This window comes from Chiloscyllium plagiosum, unplaced genomic scaffold (genome assembly GCF_037043375.1).
Source record: "Chiloscyllium plagiosum isolate Xiang-an unplaced genomic scaffold, Cpla_swu_hap1 HiC_scaffold_7, whole genome shotgun sequence".
In the NCBI taxonomy this organism is placed as follows: domain Eukaryota; kingdom Metazoa; phylum Chordata; class Chondrichthyes; order Orectolobiformes; family Hemiscylliidae; genus Chiloscyllium; species Chiloscyllium plagiosum.
In genome coordinates, this window is record NW_028270145.1 from 24,161,292 (window position 1) to 24,182,544 (window position 21,253).

A 21,253-nucleotide genomic window follows, 5' to 3' on the forward strand; every position below is an offset into this window, starting at 1 on the left:
ACAGGATAGTGAAGAAGTCTTTTGACACATTGGCCTTCATCAGTCAGGGCATTCAGTACAGAAGTTGGGAAGTTATGTGCAGTTGTCCAAGACGTTGGAGAGGCTGAGCCTATTCCTGATGAAGGACTTATGCCAGAAATGTCAATTCTCCTGCTCCTCGGATGCTGCCTGACCTGCTTTTCCAGCACCACACTCTCGACTCTGATCTCCAGCATCTGCAGTCTTCACTTTCTCCCAGTTGGGGTACTGTGTTCAGTTTTGGTCACCTTCCAATAGGAAGGATGTTATTAAACTGGATAGAGTGCAGAAGAAACTTACAAGGATGTTGCCTGGGCTCAACAGTCTGAGTTATAGGGAAAAGTCGGACAAGCTAGGACTGTTCTTTAGAGCAGAGGAGACCGAGGGGAGCTCTTATAGAGGCATACAAGATCATGAAAGACATGGATTGGGCGAATGCACTCAGTCTTTTTCCCCAGAGTCATGGAATCGAAGATTAGAGGGCATCAGTTTAAGGTTAGACGGGAAAGAATAAAAGGGAACTTGAGGGGCAACTCTTTTTTTAAACACAGACAGTGGTATGCATATGGAATGAGCTGACAGCAGAAGTGGTTGAGGCAGGTACAATAACAATATTTCCAAGGCATTTGGATAAACACATCGATAGAAAGGAAGGATTAGAAGGTTATGGGCTGAGTGCAGGGAAATGGGGTTAGCGTGAATGGACATTTTGGTCGACATGGACACATCTGGGCCAAAGGGCCTGTCTCCGCGCTGTAGGACTCTATGACTATAAATATTCACAGCAACTTTGTGCTGAGGGGGTGTGTCTTCAGTTCCAATGCTAATTCCAATAAAAAACAACCAACACCAGATAGGGAGATCATTCCTCAACACTCATTTACATAGAGACACAGCAGATAATTGCAGGATATGGCCATTTGGCCCTTTGAGGCTGCTCTCCATGATTCATCACAATCAGGCTGATCATCCAACTCAACAGCCTAATCCTGCTTTCTCTCCATAACAATAGACAATAGACAATAGGTGCAGGAGTAGGCCATTCAGCCCTTCGAGCCTGCACCGCCATTCAATATAATCATGGCTGATCATTCCTAATCAGTATCCTGTTCCTGCCTTATCTCCAGAACCCCTGATTCCACTATCTTTGAGAGCTCTATCCAACTCCTTCTTAAATGAATCCAGAGAGTGGGCCTCCACTGCCTCCTGTGGCAGAGCATTCCACACAGCCACCACTCTCTGGGTGAAGAAGTTTCTCCTGAGCTCTGTCCTAATTGGTCTACCCCGTATTTTTAAGCTGTGTCCTCTGGTTCGGCACTCACCCATCAGTGGAAATATGTTTCCTACTGCCAGAGTGTCCAATCCTTTCATAATCTTATACGTCTCAATCAGATCCCCTCTCAATCTTCGAAACTCAAGGGTATACAAGCCCAGTCGCTTCAGTCTTTCAGTGTACGGTAATCCTGCCATTCCAGGAATTGACCTCATGAACCTACGCTGCACTCCCTCAATAGCCAGAATGTCTTTTCTCAAATTTGGAGACCAGAACTGCACTTACGATGAACGTGATCAATGTTTTGGCATCAACTACTTCCTGTAGTAATGAATTCCAGCCTCACCACTCTTTGGGTGAAGAAATGGTGCACCCCAACTGTCCTCACACTGTGATCATTTGTTCTGGAGGCACTCACCATCAGGAACATTCTCCCTGCATCTAACTGGTCTCGTCCTGTTCGAATTTGCGCAGTCTCTTTGAGGTCTCACCTCACTGATCTGAACTCCAGCAAAAACAATCCTAATCTCGTCAATGTCTCCTCATACATCAGTCACACCATCCCTGAAATCAGCCTGGTAAACCTTTGCTGCATTTCCACGAGAGCAAGAAAAGGAGACTAAAACTGAGCACAATATTCTAGGTGTGGCCTCACCAAGGCCCAGTATAACTCCAACAACACATCACTGCTCCTGTACTTGAAACCACTTGCAACGAAGGCCAACAAACCATTTGGCTTCTTCACTGCTTGCTGCACCTGCATGCTTACCTTCAGCAACTGGTACCCAAGGATACCCAGGTCCCACTGCAGACTCCCTTCTCCCAATTTATAGCCATTCAGGCAGTAATTCTGCCTTCTTGTTTTTGCTCACACTTATCCAAATTATCCTGCATTTGCCCAACCTGTCCAATCATGCTGAAGGACCCCTGCATCCCCGTCAAAGTTCACTCTCCCTCAAATTGGTGTCATCTGCTACCTTTGACATGTTCCATTTTGTTCCCTCGTTCAAATCATTAATATATATCGTGATTGGCTAGGGTCGGAGCACTGATTCCTGTGGCACCCCACTAATTACTGTTGGTCAATTTGAAAAGGACCCATTAACTATTACTGTTTCCTCCGAACCATCTCAATACACTTCTCTGAATCCCATGCACTTTAATCTTACACAATCTATCTCTTATGCAGGGCTTTGTCAGACATTTTCTCCAAGTCCAAATATACCACATTGACTGGCTCCCTCGTCAACTCTACGAGTTAGATCTTTATACAATTCCAACAGATTTGGCGAGCACGATTTCCCCTTCAAAAATCCATGCTGTCTGTGTCCGATTCTGCCACTGCTTTCCAAATGCTCTGCTTTCAAGTCTTGGATAATGGATTAAAGGCTAACTGGTCTACAATTCACTGGTTTCCCTCTATCTCCCTTTTTGAATATTAGCTACCCTCCAATCTGCAGGGAATCTTCCAGAGTCTATAATCCTGGAAGATGACCACCAATGCATCCACTATTTCTAGAGCCACCTCCTTAAGTACTCTGGGATGTACATCGCCAGGCCCTACAGATTTGTCCATCTTCAATCCCCTCAATTTTTCCATCATCATTTATCTACTCATATTGATCTCCCTCAGTTCTTCCCTCTCACAAAATCTTGTATTCACCATAATTCCTAGTATCCGATTTGTCCTGTTTTGTGAAGACAAGAACCAAAGTGTGTATTCATTTGGTCAGCCAGTTCTTTCTCCCCTATTATATATTCCCCATTTGTCTGTGGGTACCTACATTTGTCTTCACTAATCTCTTTCTCTTCTCATACCTTGAGAAACTTTAAGTGTCAGCCTTTATGTTCCGTGCAAGCTTACTTTTGAACTCTATTTTCCTCTTCTTAATCAATCCCTTTGTCCTCCTTTGATGAATTCTCAACTGCTGCCAATTCTCAGACCTGCTATTTTTCTTGGCCAATCTGCATGCTTCTTTCTTGCACTGGATACGAGCTCTAATTTCCTTGGTAAGCCATGGATTGGCCCTCTTACCCATTTTGCTTTTGTACCAAACAGGCGCAAACAGTTGTTGCAGGTACCCCGTGCGTTCCTTGAATGTACACCATTGTCTATCCACTGTGATCCCTTGAAGAAACTCACCCAATCTATCAAGACCAACTGACACCTCATATCTTCACATTAAGATTCAGTACCCTAGTCTCAGATTCGACTACCTTACCCTCCAGCTCGATAAAAAATTCCATGTTATGGTCATTCATCCTCAAGGGGTCTCACATCTAGATTGGCAATGATTCAGTACACGGTGAGAATATCAGTCGAGCGTAATCACAAAAGACTGATTTGCTTTGAATTGGATTGGTAAATGTGAATCTGTCAGCTACTGGACTGGGTACAGGACACCTTACCCTGCTTGCAAATCCTTGCAACACAACAGAGAAGACAAAGTTGTAGTGTGAGCTCTAAATATGTTACCTTTGTTCACCACACAAGATATGTGAAATTGGATCTGTTCATAATAACAGTAAAACCACAACATGTGACGAGGACAACCATCTGACATGATCGGAGCTACAAATAATTTATCAAGAATTGCACATCTCTTCTTTTGATAATATGGTCCAAACATTTCAACTATGTAAATAGTTCCTTGAAGTGGAATATCACACAGGCACAAGGAACAGTCTTTCATTACAGATACAATGCCCGATAATGTCAGAAGTATAAACCATACATGGCCCTTATACCTAAAATTAACACTTGCCATTTGTTGATTAGAACCCTAAAGAGGAATAGAACACTAGCTGGACTACTGGCCATGTAATCCAATGTATCTACAGAAACTGACAAATACCTCATCAAATTTTGACCATATGTTTGAGAGGTATGGACATACAAATTTTCCATTAATAACCAATTGGAGCGGTCAATGGAAGAATAATAATCAGGAATAGATAGGAATTTGAGGCTCTGAATCTCTCAGCCATGGATCAGTTGCGACAAACCAGGAAATTCTGAAAGTCTGTACATGATTTGTACTGATCTAGTTAGTCCAGCTGAAACAGAAGTTGAATCAAAATAGTGTCTTATTATATTAATTTACAGCAAGAAAACACAAAGAACAAGCAAAATAATGACTACTAATTTTCCAAGGCAAAGAAGCCCACTTGACTGGCAACATACCCACCCTACTACTGACGCACAGCACAGGTAGTTCTCTTATAATGTCACAGTAGCATTCCAGTCAAGTCTTGCTTTATAGAAATAATAGGGCCTATGGGAAAGGCAGAATTAGAGGCAGCCAGCAAAAAATAATCACTCATGATTGCTCAAAGATAACCAAAAGCCTGATACAAAATATAGCATAGCCTGAATGAAGGTTTAACTCATACTTATTCATGAAACAAAGGTAAATTTAACACATGATATTGAAAAAGTATTGTTAATGCAGGGAGAGGGTCGTCATCATCACCATTACCACCTTCAGGTGCAGGTGTGGTTGTGGATGGCTGTGGTTAATTGCCTTCTGACTGTTTCTTGGGGGTTGGTTTAGATTGTGAGACATGCAGGTACAAGAACAAATTAGAAAGACAATGGTACGTATAAGAGTAAAGCAGTCCTTGCAATCAACACTCTCAGCACCAAGGACCCAGATTCAATTCCCGCCTTGGGCAACTGTCTGTGCAGATTCTCCCAGTGTCTGCTTGGATTTCCTCCAGGTGCTCCGGTTTCCTCCCACAGTCCAAAGATGTGCAGGTTAGGTGAATTGGCCATGCTAAATTGCTCATAGTGTTAGGTGGATTAGTCAGGGGTCAATGTAGGGGAATGGGTCTGGGTGGGTTGCTCTTCGGAGGGTCAGTGTGGACCTGTTGGGCCAAAGGGCCTGTTTCCACACTGTAGGGAATCTAATCAATCTAATCTAATGTAACATTCATTAGTTTAATTTTTGAGGTGAAACTACTCAATGTACAATACTATACCTCTCGTTCTTGCAGCAGCTGACATCACTGCGTGCGCAGAACCAACATGCGAAACAACTGTCACTGGAATCGCACGATTGCAGACAGAGATAAGTGATATCGAAAATACCATTCCCCAATTCTTCAGCGACGCTAGCACCAAATTGCGCTGCCGAAACATGCTTTATACAAGAATTACCTGAAGCTTCAGTGTCTACCCACTAGAAAATACCCTGCAGACATTTGGCAAGGTTCCTTGGACAGTAGTTGGCACAGATTTGGGAAGCATTATCTGGAAGGACAAGAGCATCAGAGACACAGAAGCAGCACCTGCAAGCTCCCTTCCAGTCACTCATCATCTTGACTTTGGAATATTTCACAAAGCCTTTATTGTCACTGAACAAAACTGTGGAACTGCCTCCCTAAGATCATTGTGGACTTTACCTACACCATACCGACTGCAGTAGTTCAAAAAGGTACCTCACCAGCACCATTGTGGGAATAATAACAGCCCAGTCATCAAAGCTTTCATCCTATGAATTTAAAACAAAAGCTGGCACTGCTATTATCAGTTACCTTTCATAAATTTCTATGCATTTATTAGATGCAATTTTCTTCAGTGTCTCAGGGCAAGAGCCTGAAAACAACCTGTTAATTTGGTTCACATGTCTTAATATGGGTTCCTCAAAACAAATAATACCTTAAATATTAACTCTGCTTTCTCTGCACAGATGCTGCCCGACCTGAATTTTTTTCCAGCAATTTGTCTATTTTTCTGATTTCCAGCATCTGCAGTTCTTTGCTTCCCACCCGCACCAAAACTAATTTCTTCCTCTCAAACATCATTACATCCTTCTGCAGCTTTCTTCCCACTGACTTGTAAGAGTACAAGAACTTATCCACAACCCTGACTGCTTGCAAACTAGTTAATACACCACTGCTCTGCTTGAGCCTGCTTTTTGCACCTCTGTCTCTCTATTGTAAACTTCAAGTCAGCAAACTCCTCAGTAATTATGTCCCCAAGTGGATTGCTGGTTATTTAGCTACAATCATAAAAGTTATAATAAGTGCTGTTTTGAATTCACTTTTCAAAATGAATTCCTGACCTATTAAAAATAAAACAAGTCAACCTTCACAGACTGAAAAATTAATTTTTCTCTGGGCTGCACGGTGACGCAGTGGTCAGCACTGCTACCTCACAGCGCTAGGGACCTGGGTTCAATTCCAATTCCAGCCTTGGGTGACTGTCTTTGTGGAGTTTGCACATTCTCCTACTTTCTGCGTGGGTTTCCTCCGGGTGCTCTGGTTTCCTCCCACAGTCCAAAGATGCGCATGTTAGGTGAATTGGCCATGCTAAATTGCCCATAGGTTAGGTGCATTAGTCATGGGTAAATGTAGAGAAATTAGTCCGGGAGGATTGCAGTTCAGAGGGCCGGTGTGGACTTGTTGGGCCGAAGAACCTGTTTCCACACTGTAGATAATCTAATCTAATCTACTTTAGAACACCAGTTCCCAAATAACATTGATATATTATAAACCTTCACCACACTAGAACATGTCACCTTGCAAACGAACATCTGGAGTTCACATTATCGAATAAATCTGTGCTGTACTCCCAAGGTTAATAAATACCAAAGTGGATGACCTCAGTTGCATAGAAAATTAAGATAAATAAGAAAAAGTGCACTTATAAAAAGGCATCAGGTATTAAATAAAATTAGAAACCAAACCAAACTAAACATGCTAAGTTCTGAAGACCGAAAAGACAGATATAAGGGAGAGAGTAAAAGGAAACTGCCTGCTAACAGTCTTCTATAGGCGCACAGATGATAAAATGGTGTGAAGAGATGTAGTAAAACTAATGAGAAGCCATAAGAGGATTTATACATGAAAGCAGAGGGTAAAGCTCTGTATTATAGGAGTAATTTCCATCTGCCTTTAACAAGGAAGATGCTGCCATTGCCCTGGTAAAAGGGGAGTAATTCACATACTTGAATAGTATAAAGGTCAAAAAGAGGATGTAGTAACAGATTGTAAAAGAGGTTAATGAAGGCAATGCTGTTAATGTGGTGAACATGGACTTGTAAAAAGATGTTTGATACAGTGTGCATCAGAGATTTATGAGCCAGGTTATAGCTCATGGGGAAAAAAGAAACATCAACATGGATTAGGAACTGAATGAGGCACAGAAAACAGATAATAGTCAATGGAATTTTTTTGGGGTAGGGTGTTTAGAGTGGATTTCTTCAGAGGTCAGTGTTGGGGTTCTTGTGTTTTCTGTAATAAAATTACACACACCTTAATTCCAAAGTTTGCAGATGATTCAAAACCTGGAACAACTTAATTGTGAGGCAGACAAAGTGTGATAAAAATGAACACAGGCAAGTTGGTGGAATGAGTGGGCAGGTGGCAGATGGGTTTTAATGTGGAGAAATGTGAAATTATGCATTTTGATACAAAATACATGGGAGTAACAATATAAAATAAAAGTTTTGATTTTCAAGGGGGTGCAGTGGCAAGGAGGCCGGAAGTGTATATGCACGTGTCATGAACTGGAAGGTAATGAAGCATACAATATCCTGGATTTGTACTCCTGGAGACTGGAGTACAAATGCAAGGACATGATGCTGAATGTACACTGGTCACTAATTCTACTTCAGCTAGAGTATCGCGTTCAATTTTAGGCACCATATGTTTGGAAATCTGTGAATGATTTAAAGGAATCGCAGAAAAATTTCACAAGAATGGTTCCATGGATGAGGAATTTCAGTGAAGACGACAGATGGTTTTTCTTGGAGAAAAGGCAACTCAGCAAAAACTTAGTCAAAATCACGAAGGGTCTGGACAGATTGGTTGGGAAGAAACTTTTACCACTTGTGGAAGCAGCAAGAATTAGAGGACATAGATTTAATAATCAGTACAAGCCAAAGTGATAAGAGTCTAAACTTATTCATACAGCAACAACTGTAGTGTGGTGCAGAGCAATTCAATTGAGATTTTCAAAAGGGAGCGAGACCGCTATCTGAAAGGAAATATAGTGCAGAGTTACAGAGACAAGGTGGTAGAATGGCATAAACTAAGTCACTCATTCAACAATTTGTGCAAAAACAGTGGGACAAACAGCCTCCTTCTGACTTGAAATATCTGTGCATCTACGAAATTCGTTCAGGCTATAAAGTTTGCGCGCTGAGCTGGAATGTTTGTTTTTAGACATTTTGTCACCATACTTGGTATCAGCATCAGTTTCCTCAGAAGCACCGCTATTATGTCCCGCTTTCTAACTACAGGTCTTTTTCTCTTAAGATAGGGGATATCATATCCGGTTCTTTTTATCAGAGGTTGGTAGATGGCTCTCAATCGGTGTGTTTATTGATGGAATTCCAGTTTGAATGCCAGGCCTCTAGGAATTCCCAAATCGAGCTGCTGTTTGGCATGAGGATGGATGTGTTGTCCCACTCGAAGTGGTGTTCTTTGTCTGTAAGGATACTAGTGGTAGCGGGTCAGCTCTTTTGGTGGCTAGTTGGTATTCATGTATCCTGGAGGCTAGTTTTCTGCCTGTCTGATGTAGTGTTTGTTACATCAGACAGGGAGAAAGAAGGAAAGAAGGGAGAGGAGAAGAGGGAGAAAGAAGGGAGGGAGAGGAGAAGAGCGGGGGGGAGGGAGCGAGAGAGCAGGCAGGGGGGTAGAGAGAGAGAGAGCGCGAGAGCAGCGGGGGGAAGAGAGTGAAGCTGGGGGGGGGGGGAGAAAGAGAGTGAAGCTGGGAGGGGGGGGGGGAAGAGTGAAGGCGGGGGGGGGAGGAGAGAGTGAAGGCGGGGGGGGAAGAGAGTGAAGGCGGGGGGGGGGGAGAGAGTGAAGCTGGGGGGGGGAAAGAGAGTGAAGCTGGGGGGGGGGGGAGAAAGAGAGTGAAGCTGGGAGGGGGGGGGGGAAGAGTGAAGGCGGGGGGGGGAGGAGAGAGTGAAGGCGGGGGGGGAAGAGAGTGAAGGCGGGGGGGGAAGAGAGTGAAGGCGGGGGGGGGGGGAGAGAGTGAAGCTGGGGGGGGGAAAGAGAGTGAAGCTGGGGGGGGGGGGGGAGAGTGAAGCTGGGGGGGGGGGGGGGAGAGTGAAGCTGGGGGGGGGGGGGAAGAGTGAAGGCGGGGGGGGGAGGAGAGAGTGAAGGTGGGGGGGGGGGAAGAGAGTGAAGGCGGGGGTGGGGGAGAGAGTGAAGCTGGGGGGGAGAAAGAGAGTGAAGCTGGGGGGGGGGGGAGGAGTGAAGGCGGGGGGGGGGAAGAGAGTGAAGGCGGGGGGGGGAGAAGAGAGTGAAGCTGGGGGGGAGAAAGAGAGTGAAGCTGGGGGGGGGGGGAGGAGTGAAGGCGGGGGGGGGGAAGAGAGTGAAGGCGGGGGGGGGAGAAGAGAGTGAAGGCGGGGGGGGGAGAAGAGAGTGAAGCTGGGGGGGAGAAAGAGAGTGAAGCTGGGGGGGGGGGGAGGAGTGAAGGCGGGGGGGGGGGAAGAGAGTGAAGGCGGGGGGGGGAGAAGAGAGTGAAGCTGGGGGGGAGAAAGAGAGTGAAGCTGGGGGGGGGGGGAGGAGTGAAGGCGGGGGGGGGGAAGAGAGTGAAGGCGGGGGGGGGGAGAAGAGAGTGAAGGCGGGGGGGGGAGAAGAGAGTGAAGGCGGGGGGGAAGAGAGTGAAGGCGGGGGGGGGAAAGAGAGTGAAGGCGGGGGGGGGGGGAAGAGAGTGAAGGCGGGGGGGGGGGAAGAGAGTGAAGGCGGGGGGGGGGGAAGAGAGTGAAGGCGGGGGGGAAGAGAGTGAAGGCGGGGGGGAAGAGAGTGAAGGCGGGGGGGAAGAGAGTGAAGGCGGGGGGGAAGAGAGTGAAGGCGGGGGGGAAGAGAGTGAAGGCGGGGGGGAAGAGAGTGAAGGCGGGGGGGAAGAGAGTGAAGGCGGGGGGGAAGAGAGTGAAGGCGGGGGGGAAGAGAGTGAAGGCGGGGGGGAAGAGAGTGAAGGCGGGGGGGAAGAGAGTGAAGGCGGGGGGGAAGAGAGTGAAGGCGGGGGGGAAGAGAGTGAAGGCGGGGGGGAAGAGAGTGAAGGCGGGGGGGAAGAGAGTGAAGGCGGGGGGGAAGAGAGTGAAGGCGGGGGGGAAGAGAGTGAAGGCGGGGGGGAAGAGAGTGAAGGCGGGGGGGAAGAGAGTGAAGGCGGGGGGGAAGAGAGTGAAGGCGGGGGGGAAGAGAGTGAAGGCGGGGGGGAAGAGAGTGAAGGCGGGGGGGAAGAGAGTGAAGGCGGGGGGGAAGAGAGTGAAGGCGGGGGGGAAGAGAGTGAAGGCGGGGGGGAAGAGAGTGAAGGCGGGGGGGAAGAGAGTGAAGGCGGGGGGGAAGAGAGTGAAGGCGGGGGGGAAGAGAGTGAAGGCGGGGGGGAAGAGAGTGAAGGCGGGGGGGAAGAGAGTGAAGGCGGGGGGGAAGAGAGTGAAGGCGGGGGGGAAGAGAGTGAAGGCGGGGGGGAAGAGAGTGAAGGCGGGGGGGAAGAGAGTGAAGGCGGGGGGGAAGAGAGTGAAGGCGGGGGGGAAGAGAGTGAAGGCGGGGGGGAAGAGAGTGAAGGCGGGGGGGAAGAGAGTGAAGGCGGGGGGGAAGAGAGTGAAGGCGGGGGGGAAGAGAGTGAAGGCGGGGGGGAAGAGAGTGAAGGCGGGGGGGAAGAGAGTGAAGGCGGGGGGGAAGAGAGTGAAGGCGGGGGGGAAGAGAGTGAAGGCGGGGGGGAAGAGAGTGAAGGCGGGGGGGAAGAGAGTGAAGGCGGGGGGGAAGAGAGTGAAGGCGGGGGGGAAGAGAGTGAAGGCGGGGGGGAAGAGAGTGAAGGCGGGGGGGAAGAGAGTGAAGGCGGGGGGGAAGAGAGTGAAGGCGGGGGGGAAGAGAGTGAAGGCGGGGGGGAAGAGAGTGAAGGCGGGGGGGAAGAGAGTGAAGGCGGGGGGGAAGAGAGTGAAGGCGGGGGGGAAGAGAGTGAAGGCGGGGGGGAAGAGAGTGAAGGCGGGGGGGAAGAGAGTGAAGGCGGGGGGGAAGAGAGTGAAGGCGGGGGGGAAGAGAGTGAAGGCGGGGGGGAAGAGAGTGAAGGCGGGGGGGAAGAGAGTGAAGGCGGGGGGGAAGAGAGTGAAGGCGGGGGGGAAGAGAGTGAAGGCGGGGGGGAAGAGAGTGAAGGCGGGGGGGAAGAGAGTGAAGGCGGGGGGGAAGAGAGTGAAGGCGGGGGGGAAGAGAGTGAAGGCGGGGGGGAAGAGAGTGAAGGCGGGGGGGAAGAGAGTGAAGGCGGGGGGGAAGAGAGTGAAGGCGGGGGGGAAGAGAGTGAAGGCGGGGGGGAAGAGAGTGAAGGCGGGGGGGAAGAGAGTGAAGGCGGGGGGGAAGAGAGTGAAGGCGGGGGGGAAGAGAGTGAAGGCGGGGGGGAAGAGAGTGAAGGCGGGGGGGAAGAGAGTGAAGGCGGGGGGGAAGAGAGTGAAGGCGGGGGGGAAGAGAGTGAAGGCGGGGGGGAAGAGAGTGAAGGCGGGGGGGAAGAGAGTGAAGGCGGGGGGGAAGAGAGTGAAGGCGGGGGGGAAGAGAGTGAAGGCGGGGGGGAAGAGAGTGAAGGCGGGGGGGAAGAGAGTGAAGGCGGGGGGGAAGAGAGTGAAGGCGGGGGGGAAGAGAGTGAAGGCGGGGGGGAAGAGAGTGAAGGCGGGGGGGAAGAGAGTGAAGGCGGGGGGGAAGAGAGTGAAGGCGGGGGGGAAGAGAGTGAAGGCGGGGGGGAAGAGAGTGAAGGCGGGGGGGAAGAGAGTGAAGGCGGGGGGGAAGAGAGTGAAGGCGGGGGGGAAGAGAGTGAAGGCGGGGGGGAAGAGAGTGAAGGCGGGGGGGAAGAGAGTGAAGGCGGGGGGGAAGAGAGTGAAGGCGGGGGGGAAGAGAGTGAAGGCGGGGGGGAAGAGAGTGAAGGCGGGGGGGAAGAGAGTGAAGGCGGGGGGGAAGAGAGTGAAGGCGGGGGGGAAGAGAGTGAAGGCGGGGGGGAAGAGAGTGAAGGCGGGGGGGAAGAGAGTGAAGGCGGGGGGGAAGAGAGTGAAGGCGGGGGGGAAGAGAGTGAAGGCGGGGGGGAAGAGAGTGAAGGCGGGGGGGAAGAGAGTGAAGGCGGGGGGGAAGAGAGTGAAGGCGGGGGGGAAGAGAGTGAAGGCGGGGGGGAAGAGAGTGAAGGCGGGGGGGAAGAGAGTGAAGGCGGGGGGGAAGAGAGTGAAGGCGGGGGGGAAGAGAGTGAAGGCGGGGGGGAAGAGAGTGAAGGCGGGGGGGAAGAGAGTGAAGGCGGGGGGGAAGAGAGTGAAGGCGGGGGGGAAGAGAGTGAAGGCGGGGGGGAAGAGAGTGAAGGCGGGGGGGAAGAGAGTGAAGGCGGGGGGGAAGAGAGTGAAGGCGGGGGGGAAGAGAGTGAAGGCGGGGGGGAAGAGAGTGAAGGCGGGGGGGAAGAGAGTGAAGGCGGGGGGGAAGAGAGTGAAGGCGGGGGGGAAGAGAGTGAAGGCGGGGGGGAAGAGAGTGAAGGCGGGGGGGAAGAGAGTGAAGGCGGGGGGGAAGAGAGTGAAGGCGGGGGGGAAGAGAGTGAAGGCGGGGGGGAAGAGAGTGAAGGCGGGGGGGAAGAGAGTGAAGGCGGGGGGGAAGAGAGTGAAGGCGGGGGGGAAGAGAGTGAAGGCGGGGGGGAAGAGAGTGAAGGCGGGGGGGAAGAGAGTGAAGGCGGGGGGGAAGAGAGTGAAGGCGGGGGGGAAGAGAGTGAAGGCGGGGGGGAAGAGAGTGAAGGCGGGGGGGAAGAGAGTGAAGGCGGGGGGGAAGAGAGTGAAGGCGGGGGGGAAGAGAGTGAAGGCGGGGGGGAAGAGAGTGAAGGCGGGGGGGAAGAGAGTGAAGGCGGGGGGGAAGAGAGTGAAGGCGGGGGGGAAGAGAGTGAAGGCGGGGGGGAAGAGAGTGAAGGCGGGGGGGAAGAGAGTGAAGGCGGGGGGGAAGAGAGTGAAGGCGGGGGGGAAGAGAGTGAAGGCGGGGGGGAAGAGAGTGAAGGCGGGGGGGAAGAGAGTGAAGGCGGGGGGGAAGAGAGTGAAGGCGGGGGGGAAGAGAGTGAAGGCGGGGGGGAAGAGAGTGAAGGCGGGGGGGAAGAGAGTGAAGGCGGGGGGGAAGAGAGTGAAGGCGGGGGGGAAGAGAGTGAAGGCGGGGGGGAAGAGAGTGAAGGCGGGGGGGAAGAGAGTGAAGGCGGGGGGGAAGAGAGTGAAGGCGGGGGGGAAGAGAGTGAAGGCGGGGGGGAAGAGAGTGAAGGCGGGGGGGAAGAGAGTGAAGGCGGGGGGGAAGAGAGTGAAGGCGGGGGGGAAGAGAGTGAAGGCGGGGGGGAAGAGAGTGAAGGCGGGGGGGAAGAGAGTGAAGGCGGGGGGGAAGAGAGTGAAGGCGGGGGGGAAGAGAGTGAAGGCGGGGGGGAAGAGAGTGAAGGCGGGGGGGAAGAGAGTGAAGGCGGGGGGGGAAGAGAGTGAAGGCGGGGGGGGGGGGGAGAGAGTGAAGCTGGGGGGGGGAAAGAGAGTGAAGCTGGGGGGGGGGGGGGGGGGAGAGTGAAGCTGGGGGGGGGGGAAGAGAGTGAAGGCGGGGCGGGGGGAGACAGCGCGCGCAAAGGCAGCGGGAGGGGGGGGGGGGGGGGGGGGGGGAGAGGAGAGCACGCCCAAAGGCGGCGGGGGAGCGCGCCCCCAAAGGCGGGCAAGAGAACGAGAAGGCGGGCAAGAGAACGAGAAGGCGGGTAAGAGAACGAGACACAGACACGTCATTTGGAGATGGTGCCTGGCCTCCCATCAATGTCCAGGACTGTTCTCAGCAGCATTTTAGTAAGCCAACTTCACTTTTAATCATTGTAAACAAAAGTTGCAACTGGTGTTGGAAACACCTCTTTGCTGTACAGTAACATTTTTAACGGGATCTTGGGATCTTCTTCGGATAATCCGTAATTCCGATAATTGACATTCGGGTAATTAAGGTTCCTCTATATATAAACGCAAGATTTTTCTGCCTTTGGAGTTTTGTGAGCAGATGGAAAAGTTGAAAGTTAAACCTCAAGAGGGAAAAGATACATTCTCTCCACTACCTTCTTCATTTGCCCAAATCCTTACAAAAACTAAGATATAGGACACCATGTTTAGTGGACTATTTTATTCTTCCCCAAGTCAAAACTAAATCACAACGGTGCAAAGGTGGCATGAAATGCGAAAATTCACTTGGTTGATTAATTTGCAACTGAGTGAATCAGACTACCACGATGCTTTTGGCCCCAAGGAATGATTCGTTAGAATTCTATAAGACTGCTAAAGAAACTTGAAGGCATGTTGTAGGGTTGAAAATAGCAGCAATGTAATTCTGGATCAATAAAATTTTTTGAAATGCAATACAGAGGAACCTGGATTATCCGAAAAAGATCGCAAGGTCCTGATGCTTGGCTAAACTGTGTTAACTGAACATTCGATTATCCAACCAAAATACTCCCCAACCATGTTGTTTGGATAATCAAGATTCCTCTGTATTTAAAGGCAATAAAAAACATTTTTATAACAAAGACAATCTTTCCTCACCTCTGCTGAGCAGAAGCATGACTTACCAGATCGATAGCGTTCATCCCTGGAATTAGAGGCTCGTGATTTGGGCTGCCTGGTTGCAGCCACAAAAGCGACAGAGGAGGAAAAAGGTGAAGGCTGGATCGGTCCTGGGAGCCTGGACTCAATTTGAAAAGAAGGATCCACACCTTTAGAGAGAATTTTTAAAAAGTACGATTTAACTTTGGTTCACCGAACATGCAATTCCTCAGTATACATGCTGAAGGAGAACTTCGATTTGAGGGGTAGTTAGGAAACAGAAGTAAGAATTCTGCAGTAATCTAAACCACCCTCTTCATCTTTTTCCCCACTAAGTGTAGAAATGACTTTGTTTCAATTAAGTAGCGTTATTTTAGAGTGTTAATAACAGATTTTGTTTGGTTTTGATATAAAGTCAGGACAGATCATTTGTTGTAAACTTAAACAGGAATCTGGAGCTTTCAGTGCACTAGTCAGGTTCAATAACCCATCACTAAAACTTCACAATGACAAATAAACATGGTGAATTACATTAAATAATGCCTCTCTAAGGCTGCATAAGCAAATGTGTTATATCCAGTATCGTCTCGTTTCAGACACTGAATTCCTCATTTATACAACACGAACTTACATAAAAAATTTGACTATTTATCGGTGTTTCACAACTGCCCTTACTGGCAGAACGAACGCAGCATTTCTTTTCACTGCACTTCCGATGTTAGATATGATATTTTGGCTTTTAAAAAAAATGTAGATTCATAGATTCATATGGAAACAGGCCATTCGGCCCATCAAGTCTACACCAACCCTCCAAACATGATCCCACCCTCCTAAATCAAAATTTAATATTTGCATTTGAAATGGGAAGATGGCAGCACAGTAGTAATGTCCCTGGAATTAGAATTCAGGGGCTGAGGTTAATGACCCTAGACGCACAGAAATGTGCAATTCAGATCTGCAACAAATGCCAGCCTTGCCAGCAACACCCATATCCCATGAAGCAATCATAAAAACTTCACAAATCGGAAAAAAACAATTAAAGCAATCGATTGAGATACAGATTAAGAATGCTGTGGTTCTGTTCGCCGAGCTGGAAGTTTTTGTTGCAAACGTTTCGTCCCCTGTCTAGGTGACATCCTCAGTGCTTGAGGCTCCCAAGCACTGAGGATGTCACCTAGACAGGGGATGAAACGTTTGCAACAAAAACTTCCAGCTCGGCGAACAGAACCACAGCAACGAGCACCCGAGCCACAAATCTTCTCACAAACTTTGAACAGATTAAGAATTTCCCAAAGTCAAATTAAAGCTTTAAATGATATTAATTGTGGCCTAAATTTGGAAAATAACCATCAACCCAATTACAACATTTAGTAGACATTTGGATGGATATATGAATAGGAAAGGTTTCGAGGGATATGTGCCAAATGCTGGCACGTGGATCTGGTTGGTGCAGAGGAGTTAGTCTAAAAGGGTCTATTTCCACATTGCATAACTTGATACTCTTTTGAAAGGATGAATCAAAGACTACAGACTAATTAGTAGCTTTGAATTTTCAAATCAGTTCTCAAACAAGTCTTCAGATATTTCTTTTCCCAACAACTTGTATTAGACTACTTCCAGACTACACCAGACAGATGTGAATTTGTACATAACATGAAGAAACAGTAGAATTAAGATCCTAACATACCTCTTGGATTAATACTTAACAATACATACGAAGCTTGAAGCATGATGAACTGGCTGGAGTTATTCAAAAATCAAGTACAGTTGCAATTGAAATGAAAGACTTAACAGCAATCTAGGTTTGATCAATATATTGTTTCAGTTGCATGACATTGTGACCTTTTGCTATAAATTCTGTATCTTATGATCCTGCTCCACAACTACCTGAAGAAGCAGCGCTGCAAAAGCTAGTGCTTCCAAATAAACCTGTTGGACTATAACCTGGTGTTGAGACTTTTTAATCTTTGTCCACCCCAGTCCAAGACCGTGTTTGACAAGAAGAGGAATTCTTCCACTTAAACCAAACTGAAATTTTCATGTAACTTAAATCTGCAATCCTCCAGTAAAGTTACACTGAATTGAACTAAATTTAAGGTCAGAGGTCACATTATCTTGACTGAGGTAATAGGATTCTGTCACTCCATTTTAGCTCATACTTACTGATCATATTCTTTGGAAAGATGCCGTAAATTGTTCAGGCCCAGATAAAAATCAAAAATGTCCTTCAAGGGATAAACATGAACAGTTCGACAACTCTGAAGATTTAGCAGGAAGCATATTCCTCACACAAGATGCATTTTAACAGGTACATGAATTGGAAAGGTTTGTCAGAATATGGTCCAAATGTAGGCAAATGGGACAAGGTCAGTTTAGAAAACCTGGTTGGCACAGAGAAGTTGGGTTGAAGGGCCTATTTTCATGCTATATGACTCCACTGTGGTGTTATAAGAGATTTACTTTTGTTAAATGACTGAAAACTTAAAAAAAATAGCTTTAATCTCAGACTGTGGAAATCAAGACTGACAAGCCTAACTACCAACTCTGAAACAAAGCATAAATGGCCATTCATTCTGACTTTGCAGTCCCACAGCAAAATGGCAGAATTCAATTTAAAACTATGGCTAATTTGTGTTTCAAGAATATACTTCTGCCACAAATTATCAAGCTATCTCTATACATTTAATATATAAAAGTAAAGTACAGCTGCAAACTACAATGTGGCAGAACTGGAGTCCCAAACATTCATAGAAGCCTCTGGAATTTTGCAGGTTAATTCAAAGGACTCAAATGGAGCATCAGCTCAAACTTGAGCATTTTTCTCTATTGTCTCCTCAATCTATTGCAACATTCTCCATATTAAGTGCTCACGCTCTAGTAAGGTCATACAACTATACAGCATGGAAACAGATCTTTCGGTCCAACTTGTCCATGCCAATGTGGTATCCTAAATAAACCTAGTCCCATTTGTGAGCACTTGGTCCATATCCCTCTAAACCCTTCCTATTCATATACCCATTCAGATGCCTTTTAAATGTTGTTATTGTACCTACATCCAACACTACTTCTGGCAGCTCATTCCATACACGTATCACCCTCTGTGTGATAAAGTTGCCCATTAGGTCCCTTTCATAGCTTTCCCCTCTCATTCCAAACATATGCCCTTGAGTTCTGTACTCCCCACCCTGGGGAAAAGACTTGCCTATTCACGCCACTCAGTATTTTAGAAACCTTTATAAAGATCACTCTGCTGCCTCTGATGCTCCAGGGAAAATAGCCCCAGCCTATTCAGCCTCTCCAAATAAATCACACCCTCCAACCCAAGCAACATCCTTGTATATCTTTTCTGAACCCTTTGAAGTTTCACAACATCCTTCCTGTAGTAGGAATACCAGAATTGAACACAGTAATGTAAAAGTAGCCTAACCAATGTCCTATACAGCTGCAACATAACTTCCCAACTCCTACACTCAATACTCTGACCAATAAAGGAAAGCATACCAAACGCCTTAGTCACTAACCTACCTCCCTGCGACTCCGCTTTCAAGCAACTATGAACCTGCATGCCTAGGTCTCTTGGTTCAGCAACACACCCCAGGACCTTACCATAAAGGTGTATAAGTCCTGCCCAGATTTGCCTTTCCAAAATGCAGCACCTCACATTTATTTAAATTAAACTTCACTTGTCAAACCTCAGCCTACTGGGCCATCTAATCAAGATCCCATTGTACTTGAAGTAACCTTCTTGGCTATCCACTGCACCTCCAAATTCTGTGCCATCCACAAACTCACCGACTATACCTCATATGCTCACATCAAAATCATTTATACAAATGACAAAAAGCAGTGGAAGTAGCACCGATCCTTGTGGCACAGCACTGGTCACAGGCGTCCAGTCTGAAAAGCAATCCTCCACCACCATCCTCTGCCTTCTACCTTCAAAAGGATGCAAATGACTAGTTACCCCTGTGATCTAATCTTGCGAACCAGTCTACCACGAGAAACCCTGTCAAGTATCTTACCAAAGTCCATATAGACAATGTTTACTGCTATGCTTTGATCAATTTTTTTTGTCACTTGTTCAAAATACTTCAACTTAATAAGATACACTATGCCACATACAAAGCAATGCTGGCCATCGCTAGTCAGTCCTTGCCTTTCCAAATACATGTAAACCCTGTCCCTCAGGATTCCCTCCAACTTTTTGCCCACCACTGGATGTTAGGCACACTGGTCTATAATTCTCTGGCTTTTCTTAACTACCTTTCTGAAATAGTGGCACTACGTTACCCAACCTCTAGTCTTCCGGCACCTCACCTGCGACTATTGAGGATACAAAGATCTCAGCACAGGGCCCTGCAATCACTTCCCGAGCTGTAATAATAGTTATTTTATTTCAGTGTCCCCCATGTTGCATTTTTTCATTGTTCATTGTGGAGCAATTCTAATCCAGGTCTTTATTCTCTTCTTGTTCCAGATATGTTCACTAAAATACCTCCATTCCCTTTTCATCGCAGCTGCAAATGCTTTCCTTGAACATATTTTCCAAAGTCAGAAGTAACATGACACCACGTTTTAGTCCAACAGGTTTATTTGAAATTGCAAGCTTGAATGCTGCTCCTTCTTCACCGAAAGGAGCAGCGCATCAAAACCTTGTCATTTCAAATAAATCTGTTGGACTATAAACTGGTGTTGAGACACTTCTGACTTTGTCCACCCCAGTCCAACACTGGCACCACCACATCATTGCTGACAAATACACTGTACATACTGTTTTCTTCCAGTTGCACATGCCATCTGCTTTCAATGCAGAGCTGCTCTTATGAAATCCATCACATAAATTAACTTCCGGTACTTTGCAATAAATTTTGTTCTAGTTGTTCTCAAGGACTACTTTTAAACTGTTTATAGCAACATAATGAGTCAAGCAATGTCATTTTGCAGCACTACAACCATGGGAAGCAGTTTCCCAAACACACTTCCTGCATAAGTATTACCAGGAGACAAGGTTTGTCCCCTCTTGAAAAGCTCAGATACCTTTATTCACATTTGTTTTTATAAGTGTTATGTTTTGCAAAAAACTAGTTATCAGATTCAGATGTATTAAATATATCTGTCAAAAATTAGTGCTTCAACTCAAGCATGGGCTTACTCAGGGAGGTAACTCAAGTGATTGTTCAGGATAATCACACGTAACAGAATCTCCACCAGCAAGTGAGAGATGGCAACTACAGCAGTTAAATGGACATTGCTGTGTCAAGCTCTCTTTGAGGCAAGGAGGCATGATGGGAAAGATGATCATACGTCAGGTCATGGAATAAGACAATTAGATTTAGGAGCAGAATGCAGCAATTAGGCCCAAGTGTCCTTCATCATTCGATCATGGCTATGCTTTCCAGCCACATTAGCCTGCAATCTCTCCATAACCCTTGATCCCCATACTAATCAAAAACCTAATTCCAAATAAATTCCATAAACACTGCCAAATTTAATTTGAATTTTCCTTCATATTTGGAATGACCAAATGCCAGTTGAATGAAGAATTCCTCCTTCGTCATCTTTGGGCCTTCAGAATACTTAAATCTCCCCTAAATTTCTAGTGTAGTTGGCTAAATCCACAACACAGGTATCAAAACACAGGGACTAAAGTTGAAAGACACCTGGCTGAGCTGGAGCAGATGGTGGAAGAGTTTAAACTGGCATTGACTTTGACAAGAGGCTGAAGCTGGATCATTGCAGACTCGGGTGTTAGCCGTCAGAATAATTCCTTTAGGCCAAACTTAGAGCTACCACATGCCTCTTCAGAGTCATTTCCTTGACACGACATTGGAAGGAAGTGAAAGTGGACATTATACTTAGAGTCATGGAGACATACAGCACTGAAACACACCCTTCACTCCAACTTGTCCATGCCGACCAGATATCCCAACCTAATCTCGTCCCACCTGCCAGCACCCAGCCCATATCCTTCCAAACCCTTCCTATTCATACACCCATCCAGATCAGATGGCTTTTCAATGTTGCAATTGTATTAACCTCCACCACTTTCTCTGGCAGCCCATTCCACACACACACACACACACACACACACCACCCTGTGCTTGAAAATGTTGCCCCTTTGGTCTCTTTTATATCTTTCCCCTCTCATCCTAAACCTATGCCCTCTAGTTCTGCACTCCCCCACCCCAGGGACAAGACCTTGACTATTTTCTCTATCCATGCCCCTCATGGTTTTATAAACCTCTATAAGGTCACCCCTCAGCCTCTGGCACTCCAGGGAAAACATCCCAAGCCTATTCAACCTCTCCCTATAGCTCAAATCCTCCAACCCTGGCAACGTCCCTGTCATCTTTTCTGGACCCTTTCAAGTTTCACAACATCCTTCCAATAGTTGTTGTTTAATAGGAAATGAGATAGATTCAGGGGAAAACCAGAAACACCCAATCATCCAGAAACTAAAGAA

General features: G+C 47.5%; 1 protein-coding gene across 3 annotated transcripts in view; it reads right to left on the bottom strand.

The window, feature by feature from the left end:
- The window catches only part of LOC122551395 (disco-interacting protein 2 homolog A-like), a 282,532-nt gene that overhangs the window by 142,735 nt on the left and 118,544 nt on the right, over nt 1-21,253 (bottom strand). For all 3 annotated transcript variants that reach the window (XR_015757618.1, XM_043693215.2, XM_043693216.2), the window contains exon 3: nt 14,817-14,960. Coding sequence is in view for 2 of the 3 variants with exons in the window: in XM_043693215.2 (XP_043549150.1) it covers nt 14,817-14,960 (144 nt within the window). In the remaining variant the exon portion in view is untranslated. The remainder of the gene's footprint in view (nt 1-14,816; nt 14,961-21,253) is intronic.